This window comes from Lactuca saligna, chromosome 2, assembly GCF_052625555.1.
Source record: "Lactuca saligna cultivar CGN05327 chromosome 2, ASM5262555v1, whole genome shotgun sequence".
In the NCBI taxonomy this organism is placed as follows: Eukaryota; Viridiplantae; Streptophyta; class Magnoliopsida; order Asterales; family Asteraceae; genus Lactuca; species Lactuca saligna.
The window spans coordinates 107822825-107838941 of NC_136418.1; the positions used below are offsets into that span (position 1 = coordinate 107822825).

The 16117-nt window shown below is 39.0% G+C and overlaps 2 protein-coding genes across 5 annotated transcripts; one reads left to right on the top strand and one right to left on the bottom strand.

The window, feature by feature from the left end:
• Positions 1–2510: 2510 nt before the first annotated feature.
• On the bottom strand, positions 2511–7825 carry LOC145031329 (uncharacterized). Of its 4 annotated transcripts, XR_013676917.1 has the most exons (15): positions 7061–7825; positions 6781–6973; positions 6601–6627; positions 6357–6474; positions 6045–6146; positions 5705–5944; positions 5084–5585; positions 4639–4793; positions 4222–4282; positions 4024–4086; positions 3827–3940; positions 3680–3752; positions 3266–3391; positions 3010–3163; positions 2511–2828 (listed from the first exon to the last, which is right to left on the bottom strand). XR_013676917.1 is itself a non-coding variant. In XM_078979865.1 (7 exons), the coding sequence occupies exons 2-6, from the start codon at positions 6831–6833 to the stop codon at positions 5858–5860; spliced, it is 342 nt and encodes a 113-aa protein (XP_078835991.1). In that variant the 5' UTR covers positions 6834–6965; positions 7061–7821; the 3' UTR covers positions 5463–5585; positions 5705–5857. The 4 variants fall into 4 exon arrangements, 2 of the variants coding, with proteins under 2 accessions (XP_078835991.1, XP_078835990.1); XR_013676916.1 differs by having other exon boundaries at positions 6601–6973; XM_078979865.1 differs by lacking the exons at positions 2511–2828; positions 3010–3163; positions 3266–3391; ... (3 more) ...; positions 4222–4282; positions 4639–4793 and having other exon boundaries at positions 5463–5585; positions 6826–6965; positions 7061–7821.
• Positions 7826–10162: 2337 nt separating this feature from the next.
• On the top strand, positions 10163–10618 carry LOC145029964 (uncharacterized). Its single transcript, XM_078978409.1, has one exon. It carries the CDS (start codon positions 10163–10165, stop codon positions 10616–10618), a length of 456 nt encoding a protein of 151 aa, XP_078834535.1.
• Positions 10619–16117: the final 5499 nt, after the last annotated feature.

The window sequence follows — 16117 nt, forward strand, 5'->3', positions numbered from 1 at the left end:
TGCCACATCGGGCCTTCAGCCTGTTTGGACCGTCCTCTGGACCTTTGGCTTGACTAGATTGCCTTATAGGCCTTCAGTCTATCTGGGCAGCCCTGGGTCTCTTTGCCTTCAACATAAAGAAGGACCGTCTCATCCCACCCCAAACACACATCAACGTATATGATATCAACACTAGCTAGTATGCATAGAAAATCATTTAAATTTAACAGATCTCTAGCATTAACATATTGCTACACATAGTATCAAACAATAAACCAGGATTCAATCCAAAGGATTGGCTTGGGTGCCTTTGACCCGAAGATACAGTTAGGAAAACTCACCTCTCAAGCATTGTAAAACTAATAAGGTCTGACTCTGAATCTCAGCTCCCAACTCAAAAGCCTACAACCACCATGTGGCCAATTCCATCAAAACCCAAATACCCAAAATACCCTTAAAAGTCAAGCTTGGTCAACCATGGTCAAAGTTAAAGTCAACGTTCATGGTCAACAGTCCATGTTGAACCAACATTCCAGGTGCACTAATAAACTCGTCGTGTTTCTATATCAATCAGATGGTCAGGAAAACCCCAGCCAACTCGCTGAGTTGTCTTGAAAACACATTGTGTTTGCTCGAGCTTAATACATTTAGTTGTTCCTATGATTCCAGGGACTCCAAGGCTCAGATCTAAAGTAAAATGCTATCAAAAAGGATAAAGTTTCTAACTTTATCCTTTGGGGCTACTCCAAGTGTTCAAAAACCTATCCACTAGGCTTGAAGATTCAAGGGCTTAACCGATAAGCACAAAATGCTTGAGGTTTGAAACCCAACCTTTCCAGAAGAGATTCTAGCATCAAAATCAACATAAAGTTGGTTCTTTATAGACATGCATGTATTGAACCCAAAATGGGTCAAAAAGGGTAAAATATCACCTAAACTCCATGCATGGAATCAAAACTCAGCTAAAGACCAGATCCAAGCCACTACAAGATCACCTTGACCTAGACATTCGTAAAGTTGCAAACTTTATGAGATCCATCCATTTCAACATCCAATAATAAGGAGAAAAAGGGACAAAACACAAGATCTAGCTATATAAAGGAATAAAAATCGGATCTTGGACACTTACAATGGTCCAAAAGAGTGCCAAATTGAAGATGAGGGATTTGCTTGCTAGATCCTTACTTCCTTCTTCCAACTATCTTCTTCTTTTTCTCCAAAAATACTACACTAGCTCACAAATGAGAGGGAAGGATGATTAGGATTCACAAGGGTCGTTATGGGGGTTTGGAGGCTAATAAAAAAAATTCAACCATAGGGATTTAAGGGGATTAAATAGGATGCAAAACCCTAAAACTTAGGGTTTCTCATCCAGCTGCCAGCACGTCGAATTTCCCCTCACCAACACGTCATGTTCGTCCACAAAAATACGATGCCGAAAAGACCTTCCACTCGTCGTGTTAAAGATTTCAACACACCAAGTTCCCATGGAAAACATGCTTAAATGAATAAATCTCATACCTGGAAGTCAGGATGTTACAAGTTGGTTCCACATTTAGACATAATAGACTCAAAAAGTTTTAAAATATTGATAAAAAACAAGGGAAATTTTATTATTTTTTATGTGATACAATTTAATTATTCTATATTTTATATTATAGATAAGATTATATAGATACAAGTAACCTAAGTTATAGAATCTCTTAGAGTATTTATGGGTGTAAAAGGTGCCACAAAATAGTTTTTGTATTATGGAAAGTAATTAGGTACCACTAAAAGCTTAAAATGTGCAATTAAAAGTGGCATGAAATGTTGAATCAAACGAGCATGCAATGGCACAAAATATGTGCAACTAAAAACTTTTCTTCTATTGTGACGAATAAAAAAATTGTCCATAAAAGCTTAAGAAACTGCAGCAGCAAGAGTTAAAAATGTCACTAAAGAGTTTTAGTGGGAGCGTTTCTATTGGCACTTATTATATGTGCTGCATATTCTCTTAGAAGCATTTAGCGGCATTTTTTTGGAGGTTTTAGTGTCACTTTTTGTGTGCCACTAAATGACATATTTTTGTAGTGATGGGACTATTATTTTGAGTTGAACACAATGTAACAAGTATCACTACTAGAAAAAAGGCCTTTTACGACGCTCATTGCGCGTCGTAAAACGCTCAGACGACGCGCAAATGCGTGTCAAGGAAGGCCCTGTCATAAAGAGAGACGATGCGCATTTATGACGCGCATTTACGACGCGTATTTACGACACGCGGTTATGACACGCAATGCGTATCAAGGAAGGCCCTGTCATAAAGGAAGACGACACGCATTTGCGTGTCGTAACCTTACGACGCGCGTGTTTATGACACACAATGCATATCAAGGAAGCCCCTGTCAAGAAAGGCCATGTCATAAATGAAGATGACACACATTTTTGCGTATCATAATTTTAAATGTTCTAAAAAAAATATTTATATATTTATTAATTTTTAAATTAAATTTGCATTTAATGTCTCATAATAGAAATAAAATATCATATACAAAAAATACAATCCATTGCATAAAATTTAATATCATACAATTCTATTTTTTACAATATCTAAATTTGCATGTAATCTACTCTCTACATCAAATTCCAACTAAGTAAAGTTGCATCTTGCCTTTCATAATTCTTTAAGACTAATGCTCCAAACAGATGTTATATGGATAAGAAGTTGTACATTGGCCCATCTACTCTGTGTTTCATACTAACAATTGAAATGAAGAACGCAACACTTGCATTTGCAACATCTTATCTCTTTCGGCTTGAGCTTTCTTTTCCTCTTCTAACTCCAAAGCTATTCGCTTTCATCAACCCTATAAACACAACACAAAATCACTTGTCATTTTCATTCTACTTTTAAAATTAATTCTTATTAGGACATTCTGCTCTTAAACCTACCAATCTACAAATTTTTCAAAGAATATAATTTATAATTTTTATGGAAAGTACATTGCTATTTCTTGAATACAAGATGTTACAAATCAAGAAACTTACATGGACTGCCGACCACCATGAACCTGCAAGACACGAGACATCAAATAAATCAAAATTAAATTTTGATTTTTTTTGCTTTCAGTAACGATTAACATTTAACAAAAAAACAAAAGGTCAACCCACTCCCTTTGCCTCATTCCAGCTGACCCACTCCCTGGAAACAAGAAAAAAAAACTATCAACCAATAATTTACTTATATTTGAGAGGTTTTCATATTGATTTATTTATTTGTTAATAAATAGTTTACATACTACACCTATGGTATGGATTAAGTATTCAGGGGAGGATTTACTATCAAGGAAAATGTTGAGGGTAAATTGTTCACATTGGTTTAAGTGATCTGCAATCTCTTTGAATTTGAAAGTATGACTTCGTCTTGAAGCTGCATAAAATAAATATCAATGAATACAAGCGCATAAGTCATAATCACATCTATTATTGTGTGCACATTAAACTAACACTAATTGCTAAAAGAATAAAGGTTTTGACATGTGCTACCGACTTATGCACAAGTATTAATCAACTATGAAAAATGGTTTTATTATTGGACCTATTTAACATATGCATGGACTTATTAAGTTTATTCATGAAAAAGAATAGAATAGAAAAACACCTTTAGCAAATCTACCCAGTTTTAGCAAATGTATTACAAATACAAGAGTTGTTGTACCTCAACTGCTCTTGCTTCAAAAAAGTGATCAGGTCTGGGCGCATGACCACCATTATGCTGAAGGAAATTTTGCCTTCTTACAACCAAAAATAAATAATAAAAATAAAAATATAGACTAAAGTTTTTTTTATTAGATAAAGTACAGACCTTGGTTCCATAAACAAGACCACCTCCAGCAAGAGGATGAAAGCAAGCTACATTGACCTCATCTTCTGCACTCGGAAGCGCACTGACAAGTTCCATATCTGAAACTCTATATACCTGAAACCCAAAACCATATGTTCAAATAATAAACAACCATCAATCGACAAATGTGGATAGAAAATTAGAAAAAAAATAGTAACCTCTAAAACTGTGTAAATGGATAATGAGGTCTCCCCATAATAACAATGCTTTTAAGAGGGGAACTGTGATGTCGACCATAAGCAAGCAATATGTGTTCAGAGGTTGGCGAAAACCGCAAACATTTTTAAATTAATTAAATTACATTCAAACAGAACGTAAATTTCTTCATATTAGATATAATACATAAACCTACTTACCTGAATAGATGTTGAACAATGAGCAACTCTAATCGGCCTCGACTTAAGTATAGTACCAAAACTACACCAAACCAATATCAATACATTAGTAATTTTCAATTAAATAAATATATATATTAAAATATAAAATGATAAATAGAAAAAGAAATTGAAAATTTACGTTGCATCCTCGAGCAAATATATCCAAAACAATTATAGGTAGAATAACATAGTAGGTTGTTCGACTTCAGCAACAGTAATAAAGACTTAACACCAAAATAAGAAACTGGGACAGGAAAGTAAAGTTCACAGGGCAAAAAATATGGTAATGATAGGGAAGGGCAAAACTGGAATATATGCAGTTTTGGTAATCTGAATAGGGAACAGAGTATACCAAAGTTTTAGAGGCTTTTCTATAGAAATAGAAGATGATCTTACTCTGTCCACATCCACATTATTCTCTGCCTCCAGCTATGTTGTTGAAGTTGGAACCTTAAAAGAAATGTTCTTAGCTACATTAAGTTGTGAAGCTTTTTAAGCAAAAATGGAAAGGCATGAGATCTGATTGGTTAATTCATCAACCGAAATGTCTTCTGTAAGCAAAAAGTAAAACATGAACTTCAACTTAAAAAAAAACTAATACAGAAAAAGGCATAAATTAAAGGAGAATATGTTATATATCAATGGAAACATACTAGATTGGATAAGTTTCTCAATGGCAATGATATCATATGTTTTATCATTACATGACTCCTTAATTAGATCAAGCAAAGAAAGAACTGTTTGTTTCCAATACCGAATGTTGAACTCCATTGGTCATGCACTCATGCTATGAATACAAATAAAAAGTCTTAAGGAATTCAGAAAGATAGCTTAACCATACCTGGGAGATCTTGTAGTCAATGTCTCCCCTTGAGATGAAAACTTTAAATTACTACTACCCTCACTTCTTCTATTATTAAATCAATGCAGAACCTACTGCACCCATTAATGCTTTGATCATTTTGTTTCTTCAGGAAAAAAAAAGAAAAAACACATCAAATCATTCACTGATTCCATTAGATATCATAAACCAAATCGAACCTAGGCAACTCTTATCAAACACAACTAAGTTTTTCAGTTTTTGCATTTCTAAAACTCTAAAAAATCACTTCAAAAAATATAATAATAATAATAATAATAATAATAATAATAATAATAATAATAATAATAATAATAATAATAAATGATCGTGAAAAAAATATAAAAATGGCTACATAAACCAGAAGAAAAGGAGACAAGTCGGTCATAGACCATCCAAATGAAAACCAGCTATCCTTTTTTTCATCCTCTACTTGGCTTCTTCCATTGATTTTACATATTCAACTTTTGCATGTGCAAAGAACCTGAAAGATGAACGCAAAATCTCTAAAAGGTCACAATCATATATTACAAAAGATACAAGTAATTATTAAACCAAAAAAAAAAAAACAGTAACACGTGCTTGTGTAACCAGAACACAAACCTCCATAGAAGAATAACTTTTGGATCAAGATCTCTCTCAATACTTCTAGCTTCTGGGTCATCAGAATCCATCGTTTGTTGGAGTATACCAGCATATAACTTAATATATCACCTACGAAGATGACAGAAGTGCTAAATTTGGCTCCAAGATATCCTATAGTGAAACTAAGTAGTGGCGATCTCGAGCCCATGCAGAAACTGCATGACCCTTGGCAGGTTCATTTATTCCATCTTCAAATATCTATCATTTGTGAAAATTGAAGCTTAGAAATCTTGCACATCTAAGGGTACTTACTACTTCCATTACAACTGTTTAAATATGCAAGGAACAAGGATCATACCTCAACCCAATCCTTAGGACTGAGATCTTCCCATTTCTTATCCACCATCCAAGGAGGTTGACTGGAATCGTGATACATAGCAAGCCTTTCAAGTTGCAATGACTGAAAAAAAAACATGTGAGATATCAAAAAGACATAAACTTAATATTTTTTGGTAAATGATAAAAAAGTAGAAGACATATATCATGACTAGGACATAAAGAACTGAACTTTGTTAAGAATCCATTTCCTGTTTCTAAGACCTAAAGAGGTGTCAATGACTAAATATTTAAATGGAAAAGCAGGATACAAAAGATGGAAAATGGGACTGACCTTTCGTAATTTATCTAGTGCACCACTGGTGTCAAATGTTTCATTCCCCTTTTCATCTACTGTAAAAGCAGCAAGCTTTGCCAGAGTAAGACCAATAGCAAAAGGATGTCCTGGATTGCTGAACAAAAAAACATTGTTCAAATCAGGCAAATGAAGAAATATGGACTGAGAAGCTGATTTTTAGGCAACCTCATCCTCCATCCTTAGAGATTATTAAGAAAATGTGCAGAAATTATTAACAAACCTTTCCAGAAACCGATGCTTAAGGCCCCTGATGAAAATCCATGGACATATTCAGCCAAATATCGTCGAAGCATTAAAAGGATTATAGTTATTTGCAATATAAAGGAATAAAATAATGTTCAAGACAATAACAAGCCATCAATAAATTATAATTATACTAAGAAAACTGAATAAATTGTACCATTAAAAAGATTATAGTTATTTGTAATATAAAGGAATAAAATACTGTGACATGGCAAGGAGATATTGTTGCTGAAGCCCTCCACTCTAGGTTCTCTCCACCACAACCAAAACCAGATGATTTGAACGATTGGTGTAAACAGTCAAATGTCACTCCCAATACTTCAGAAGCATCATTTTGCTGAGCTGCATTTCTGAGAAAGTGAGATGAAGTAGGAAAGAAAAAGATTTTAATCCTTTTTTAATGTAAAAAACAAAATCTTTTTATAAATGTAACTAACCTCGACAGACAGCTGTTCCTTTTGTTTTTGGATTGCAACTTCTATGCAAGAATCGAACTGATGGAGAAATTCGTTCACCCTCCAACTGTCTAATTGTGGAGGGTGGCGACATAGAAACACGCTAATAGCCTACGCTGCCGACCATGGCGGTAGATGGTGCTTGGCGGGGAAAACAGAAAAGAATGAGAAGAAAATAATAGGAATCGATAGCTTAGGTTGGAGAAAATTTTGTCTCGAAGTCCTCTTCCCCCTCTTCCCTCGACGGTGACTCATAAATCCGGCAGACCCACACAAAAACCTTGAACAATTCCCTCTCTAGCCGCCAAGACGAACGAATAGAAGATTAGGGTTGTTTTGCGATGCTAGTGGTTTGGTTAGAGGGGATGTATGAACTAAATATAAGCAATTGTCCCTAATAGAAGATCTCAAAGGGACCCTGGTTTCAACAGAAGGCTTTCATCCAAAGGATACCTGATGTCAAAACGTGGCCGCTAATTAGGTTTTTTTTTCATGTGGAGGATGTAGTTGGAGGTTTTCATCCAGAGAAATCCCGAGTTGTGTTGGATGAAGGACTAGGGTTGGAGGCGTTGGAGGTGGGTGAAGATGAAGTCGATCCCTAAGGCTTTTTTCTTGCTAATTCAAAGATTAGGGTTGATGGCTGAGAAAGGATCGAACAGGCGGGGGTTTTGATTTTTATGGATTCCATTTCCCCCTGGTTTTGATTTTTATGGATTCCATTTCCCCCCTGGTTTTGATTTTTATGGATTCCATTTCCCCCCTTAGCTATTAAAACGCACGTTTCATTAAAATTATAAAGCGACAACCACAGACGACGCACGTTTAAGATAAAGCACCCTCCGTGTTTTTAATTTTTCTTCTTCAGACACTAATTCAAGGGAACGCAATAATGCGTGACCTAAATCCTTAAATTTTTTGAAGAGATGGCACTTTTTTAACGTCACTCTCTTTTGCGTAACATAAATCTCCGAGTGTCGTTGTTTGCGCATCGTAAAAGGGTCTTTTTCTTGTAGTGTATGGCTTAATTATTAATTGGAATATATTATTTATTATTATTATTATTATTATTATTATTATTATTATTATTATTATTATTATTATTATTTACCTTGACTCGCTCAACTTCACATACAAAGTATCTAAACAAATTACTAGATAGAAAAATAAGAGAATAAAAAAAGATGATTTGATGGTTAGTTCTTGTGTTTTATAAAACTTTGAACTTTACCCCTTAAGGTCGTCCTGTATACCTGCAACAAACATGCTCAGCCACGGACCACGACCATGCACACTATCCTGCAGGTTCGTGTTCGCTCGTGGTAGTGGTGATTTGTGGTGGCGAGTACAAGGCGAACGACCAATCCGTTTCTTCTTCACTCTCAGGTGAGTATCTTCTCTCTCTCTCTCTCTCTCTCTCTCTCTCTTTCTCTTTCTTTCTTTCTCTTTCTCTCTCTCTCTCTCTCTCTCTCTCTCTCTCTCTCTCTCTCTCTCTCTCTCTCTCCCCCCCCCCCTCTTCGTTCTTCTTTTCCATTCATTGTATGCACTCCTAAGTGGGTTCATGGGTTTTCGTGGCTGATCGTGAATCTATCCACGACGGTTGTCGTGGAGAGTATTACTGATGGTGTAATAATAATTTTTACAATACTATTTAATAAAGGCATGGTGGCAAGATGATGCGAGTGCATTGATGCAACAGGCTCTTGTCATGTCAATGGATAGTCCTATTGTACTATGACAACAAAAGATGCTCCTACTATGACAACAAAAGATATTGATATGTTGCTGCTCTACTATGACAACAAAAGATATTGATATGTTGGAGGCAGCTACTAATGATTAAGATTTGACATTTTGTAACTCACTATGAATATTAAGATTGATATTTTTACAATTTTGCTAAGGGGTTTTACAATTTTCCATTCTAGAAGGTGAAAAAGATAGTTTAGCGCAGGCAGATATGCGGAAACTCTTGGTTGATAATTCATTTGTCTCATCTATTCTTGCTTCAGTATGTCTTTTTCATGTCAGGGAACGTTACATTATACTTCCATCCACCTTGATTTCCTTTTTTACAAATCTGAGAGAGATAGGATATATCTTATATATATATATATATATATATATATATATATATGTGTGTGTGTGTGTGTGTGTGTGTATGTGTTGGGTGTTGTGTTGATGCAGAGGGGGCATGTGATTGCATATGCGTCAAGGAAGCTGAAGCCTCATGAGGCGAAGTACCCTACCCATGATCTTGAGTTGGTGGAGCTGGTTTTCTCCCTCAAGATTTACACCATTATCTTTATGGTGTTTGGTGTACAATCTACATGGATAATAAGAGATTACGATATCTTATGTAGTAAAAGATTATGATTGGAATAATTGTATCAACCCGACATGGCCAATGTTGTGGCCGACACCTTGAGGTGGAGGACAGTCAGCTCCCCGATTCTTGATCTTTATTTGAGGATGATTGTGATGAGTCCAGTCTTGGAGATGATCAGAGATACAAAGTAAGAGGCCATCAAGGAGGAGAACTAGAACAGTGGGCGGGTGGTCTTCCTGGTTTTAGCCTTTGATATCGATAACAGGGGTTTATTGACTCTTCATGGATGGCTTTTAGTATCGTATGTTGGTGGGGCTTGACAAGTAATGATAGATGAAGCTCACAACTCGAGATTTTCCAATCATCCATGGGATACCAAGATGCATCATGACCTTCAACATGACTATTAGTGGCCTTCTATAAGAGGGATGTGGCATGGTTGGTGGAGCGGTTCTTGACCTACTGGAAGAACAAGGCCTAACATCAGCATCCTCATGGAAAGTTGCAGCATTTGGAGGTCCCACTATGAAAGTGGTAGTAAGTCACGATGAATTTCTTTTAAAAATTGTCGAAGACTACAAAGGGTTTTGATGCTATCATGTCTGTACTGGCATGCCTCCTTTTGAGCTTCTGTATGGGAGCAAGTGTTTGACTCTTATCTGTTGAGGATAGGTCGGGCAGAGAGGTTTCTAACGGCTTAGACGTGGTTGATGGCCTAGAGCTGCCAGAAGAGTTATACGGACCGATAACGCTCTGAGATGGAGTTTAGGGTTGGATATTTGATTCTCCAAAAGGTGTCACTTTGGAAACGTGTTATACGATTCAAGAAATGGGGCAAAATGGGTTGCATGTTTATTGGCCCTTTTACAGTGATAGCCCAATTGGGAAAGGTGGCATACCGGTTAAAACTTCCTTTGGAATTGTGTCAGATTCACGACACCTTCCATGTTTCCCAGTTGAGGAAGTATATAGTTGATGATAATGTTCTGGTTCCTTTGGAGGACATTCAGGTCGATGGTCACTTGATTTACATCGAGAGGCTGAGGGCGATTCTATATAGGAAGTTGATGACCTTGTGGAACAAAGTAGTGAACATGGTGAAAGTTCAGTGGCAACATCGAAAAGGCTCTAAGTGGACTTTGGAGCCTAAGGTTGAGATGCTTACGCACTACCCTAATATGTTCGTAGAGGCAGAGTTAGAGGATGAGTTTTGATTTTAGTAGGGGAGAAGTGTCACACCCGTCTCCAAGTACCATTTTAACCCTTAACATTTTATGTTATTGAATTTTAGCCCTTTACGCTGGGCGTACAAAGATTGTACGCCAGGTGTAAGTCAACATTAGTAGTGATGGAAGATCATTCAAGAAGTGGTGGTGCATTAAAACATTTGGATCCAGTATCTACATATCTTTGTTCATCTATTGAAGGTATAAAGTTAATACCTTGGAGCTTGTTTTGATAGATCTTCTTTAGTCTTGGATTTATGTTTATTTTGTCTGAATACTTGTATTCGTTCTTCAGCCTCTTTTCACTCTGCCTCAATGACAGATGACTTATAGTGAGAGCCTCTTTTCAGCTCATTGTGATTATTGCAAAGTTTCATCGGACATATATGGGCTGTTCGAAGAGGATGTAACAAAATGGCTGATCTGATCAACATAGTAACGATCAACATCATCACACGAGAAAATTTGGAAATTTGCAGATGCACTCATATTATAATTCAAAAATGATCTAACTCTATAGAACTGTTTACCTATCCACATAACTGTTTTTCATTCCACAGAGCTGTTTGTTAGTCCGTAAGAGCTATTTTTCAGTCCACAGAGCTGTTTGTCAGTCCTCAGAGTTGTTTGTCATTTCGCAGAGCTTTTTGTTACTCTGTACAAATGTTTGTCAGTCTGTAGAGCTATTTGTTATTCCGCAGTCATTTTTCGTGTTTAAGTAATCATTTATTCTTCAAAAAAGTAGCACCTGTATTCTAAAATTTGATTAATAATAACCAGTATCTCTTGTAGACGATTGTTTTATATGTAATGTTTTATGTGTAATGTTTGCTATTGCTTTATCTTATTATTTGCAATGTTTTATGTTACCATGTCATTCTAATGTTTGTGTTTTCTGTTTCCATGTATTTATAATGTTTGTGTTTTATGTTTCCATGTATTTGTAATGTTTGTAGTCTCTGTTCCATGGAATAAAGTAGAAAACAACTAAACTTCTTTCGTAAATAACCTAATAAAAAACAAATACAAAACATTACATATAAATAAGCTGATTATAACCAAATACATCTAAATAAACAAATAAAAACCAAGTACATAAAAATAACCTACTACAACCACAATACAAATTAAATGTAACATCCCGAAATAGCAAGAGTTGAGTTGAAGGGCTAAAAGTGTAATATGGGAAAGAGTGACTCGGCGAGTCCATAGATGGACTCGGCGAGTAGAGTCGCGACTTGGTCGCGTGAATAGCCGACTCGGCGAGTCAATGAGATGGACTCGGCGAGTAGGCGCTGAGTGGAGAAAACCCTAATTCTCGGGGTTGAGCCCTATATAGAGAGCATTATGTTTCCTCCCCAGCCTCTTTATCACCCCCTTGAGTCCCAGAAACCCTAAAATCATGGAGAAGCACCATTGTTGAGTGGATTGGAGCTTGAAGAAGTAATTGTTGAAGAAAGTTTGGAAAATTGAAGGTGTGGAGCAAGGGGCTTTGCTTGCAGATTGGGGCATACCTTTGAGATAATATCTCGTTCTTAGGCTGTTGATCTCTTGTCTCTTCATTTTGGGGTTTGAGGGGAAGCTTATCTTGGGTGATATTCGAATCTAGAGGTTAGGTCTGAGGTTGCTACCTCAGATCTGGATTGGTGGAGAGTTGGAATGCAGGAAAGTCCCTGTGTTGAGTGTTGGATGAAGCTATCTTGTCCCAAACCTTAGCCCTAATGTGCAAAATGCATAGATCTCTTTGGATTCACGTAAAGATTGCCACTTTACGTGATGGATGAGTTGTAGGAGGCTAGATCTATGTTTTTTATCAAATGCATGGTCTGGAACGCTTCTGTTTGGATGCAGACCGGTGGTACTCGGCGAGTCACATGGGTGGACTCGACGAGTTGCTTGAAGATGAGCTGGAACTCGACGAGTTGGATGAACAACTCGGCGAGTAGGTTGAAGATAACCTTAGACTCGGCGAGTCTGTTCTTGGACTCGGCGAGTCTTGTCGAAGAGTCCCAATATTTTCTGGTTGAGTCGAAGAATCGGCGAGTCAAGGGATGACTCGGTGAGTTATGTGCGAGTGGACTCAGAGTTGTTGGACTCGGCGAGTCTCGGGGTGACTCGGCGAGTTAGGTCGCGGATTGAGTGAAGTTTTGAGTTGGGAACTCTGCGAGTCATAGGGTTGACTCGGCGATTAGGGTCAGTCAGGGGTTGACTTTGACCTAGTCTTTGACCAAGGGATGACCAGTGGTTCCAGGGGTATTTTGGTAATTGTTGATTATGGTTTGAGTTCAGTGCATTGGTGGTTGTCCAGTGGTGGAGATCGTATCAGGGATCGGAGCAGCTTGGGTTATCTGTTCAGTCGGCAGTTTCGAGGTAAGTTATCCTCACTATATCTATAGGGTTTAAGACACCAAGGCCGACCCTTTTATCGGATGGAAATCCAGGTAATTGTCTATTGTATGATATTGCGGGACATGGGCCGGAAGGCGTTACGTTATGGGCCAGAAGGCATTACATGTTGTGGGCCGGAAGGCAATGCAATGTGGATCGGAAGGTCATGGCCTGGAAAGGCGTATGTGCATAATTATTATGTTGGCTGAGTCGTAGGGTGATGTTATGCTAGTGATCGGCTAGGCTGGTATCTTGGTTAGGGTAATGATATGTTATGTGATCTGTTGATCGATTTGCTAACTGTGAACTGTTATACGATTACATGTTATGTGCATGGTTGTCTGGTCTGGAGTGTAACCCGGTATGCATTGTTGTTCTATGTTCTGTCATGATATGTATGCTTTTATGTTGCGGGCCGGAAGGCGATATGTTATGGGCCAGAAGGCAATGTGTTATGGGCCGGAAGGCATTACGCTATGGGCCGGAAGGCGATATGTTTTGGACCGGAAGGTTGTGGCCTGGAAGGGCGTATATGTGGTTGGTATTTTAGGGATATCTCACTAAGCTTTCGGGCTTACAGTTGTGGTTTTTATGTTTTCAGGTTCTCAAGAGTCTGTGGCAAGGCAAAGGCATGATCGTACCATTCCTCGCATTGGTGTTTTATGAAATGGACCTGGGAAAATACTCTGTTAAATAATATATTGAAAACCTTTTTTTAACAACGTTATTAAAATGGATTGTTTTGAAAAGTTTTAATTGTTTCGAAATTTTGGTCGTTACAAGTTGGTATCATAGCCTTGGTTTGAGCGAATTGGAGGAACACTCGTGTGACTCCAGTCTCAAATCGAGGAGGGTTTTAAAAAAGAGGAAATAAAATGGGTTTTTTTTTTAATTAAGTAAAGGAGGACGCAGAGGTACGATCAGCCGGAGCCAGTAAGTAACCCCAAATTACCATTCATGACATTTGTTTTATTGAGCTTTGATAGAACAGCATGCTAGAGTTAGGCTAGGGATCTTTAGGAATTCATGTTAATGTTGCCTGATTGTGATGCCTGTAGCCTAGGGTTCCTTATGGGAGATTCTCAGTGTTCCTCTAGTGGTGAGGGTTGAGCGTTGTTATGCATGTTTCTCTAGGGTGTTGTGGTAGTACTTCATACAAATATGGGTAGGTGTGGAAGGTAGTATGGGCCCGTACTACTGAAAGCACAGGATCCGGGACAAGATTGGGTACAGCAGGAGGAGTTGTGGACGGGTCAGTACCGCCCGAGATTATTGGTCAGATGAGCTCGTGCGAGTTGGATGCGAGGATTCGCGAGATCCTGCATGATGAGGTGGCTGCATTGTTCCGGGCTGAGTTGTCGGATTTGTTTGGGTCGATCAAGACCGCCATGGTTGAGTATTTTGATGATCGTTATGCGGCTCTCGCGGTGACGGCTGCCGCGGCGGCTACAGTGGCTGTAGCAGCGGTAGGGGGAGGAGCTGATAGGGATTTTCAGTATCGGGACTTCGATAATATGGAGCCTCCCACCTTCGATGGAGTTCAGAACCCGATTGTTGCTATGAGATGGTTATCGGACGTGGAGGGGTGTTTCTTCATGTGTTCATGCCCTGCTGATCAGAGGGTGAGGTGTGCTCTGAACCTGTTGAGGCTCGGGGCAAAGGATTGGTGGAGGTTGACCACGGGGTCATATTCGGATGCGCAGAGGGCTGCGATTTCATGGGATCAGTTCAGAGAGATGTTCAGTACTCGTTATATTCCGCAGGTAGTGAGGGAGAGGTTGGCTTAGGAGTTCCTTGAGTTGAAGCAGGATTCGGAGTCGGTGACTGAGATCACCAGGATGTTCACTAAGAGGGCGATGTTTTGCCCTGAGTTCGCTTCAGAGCAGGCTCAGATGTCTCGATATCTGAGTATGCTAAAGAGAGACATCAGACAGTTTGTGTCCGCACAGAGGTGCGGGACATTGTTGGAGTTGCAGGAGGCCGCCAGGCGGCATGAGTTAGAGATTGAGTTGCAATTGTGTGAGCTGAGGCAAGCTCCGGTTCAGTCGGAGACGGCAACGAAACAGTCTAAGACCGTTGATTCCAGGATGGGGGATCTGAGCAGCCATACTCGTGGGAAGTGTGGGAGGAGTCACACCGAAGTTTGCAGATCCGGTGGTGCATGCCGCAAGTGTGGAAAGGAGGGGCACTATGCGAGGGATTGTCGGCGGTCAGCGCCGGTTCGGGATTTGAGGATTTGCTATCATTCTCATCAGGTTGGACATATGAGGGTCAACTGTCCACTGCTTTCCGCAGGGCCAGTGCAGGCTCTAGCACCGGCCACTTTGAGGATTTCAGGAGAAGGTCAGGGTGGAGCAGAGCCCCAAGGGCTCAGGGTCGTGCTTATCAGCTTGTGGCAGAGGAGGTTAGAGCAGTGCCGGATGCAGCTACAGGTATGTTTTTTCTTGATGTCATGTTATCTTGCGATTATTATGGATTCGTGTTTCGGGTTTTCGTCTTGGTATCCGTTGTTCCTTGAGAGTTTGGCATGGTTATAGATTTGTGTTTCGGGTTTTCGTCTTGGTATCCGTTGTTCCTTGAGAGTTTGGCATGGTTATGGATTCGTGTTTCGGGTTTTCGTCTTGGTATCCGTTGTTCCTTGAGAGTTTGGCATGGTTATGGATTGGTGTTTCGGGTTTTCGTCTTGGTATCCGTTGTTCCTTGAGAGTTTGTCATGGTTATGGATTTGTGTTTCGGGTTTTCGTCTTGGTATCCGTTGTTCCTTAAGGGTTTGGCATGGTTATGGATTCGTGTTTCGGGTTTTTGTCTTAGTATCCGTTGTTCCCTGAGGGTTTGGTATGGTTATGATTTGGTGTTTTGTGCTTTCGTTGGTTATCATTCGTGAGGGTTATTAGTGGAGATGCGACATTGGGTTGAAGGTCGGGTAGCATCGGCTTCCCGAAGAGTGGTTAGACACAGTTTGAGTTTCTTTTGAGCGGGCTAATCAGTGTTGATGTCAAATCTCGTTAAGGTTGTTTCTGCTTGTGGGAAGCAGTGCGCGTGTAAGTGTTTTCTTTGTGCAGGGTTGTTCTAGAAGGTCGGTGATGGCGACCGGCGGTT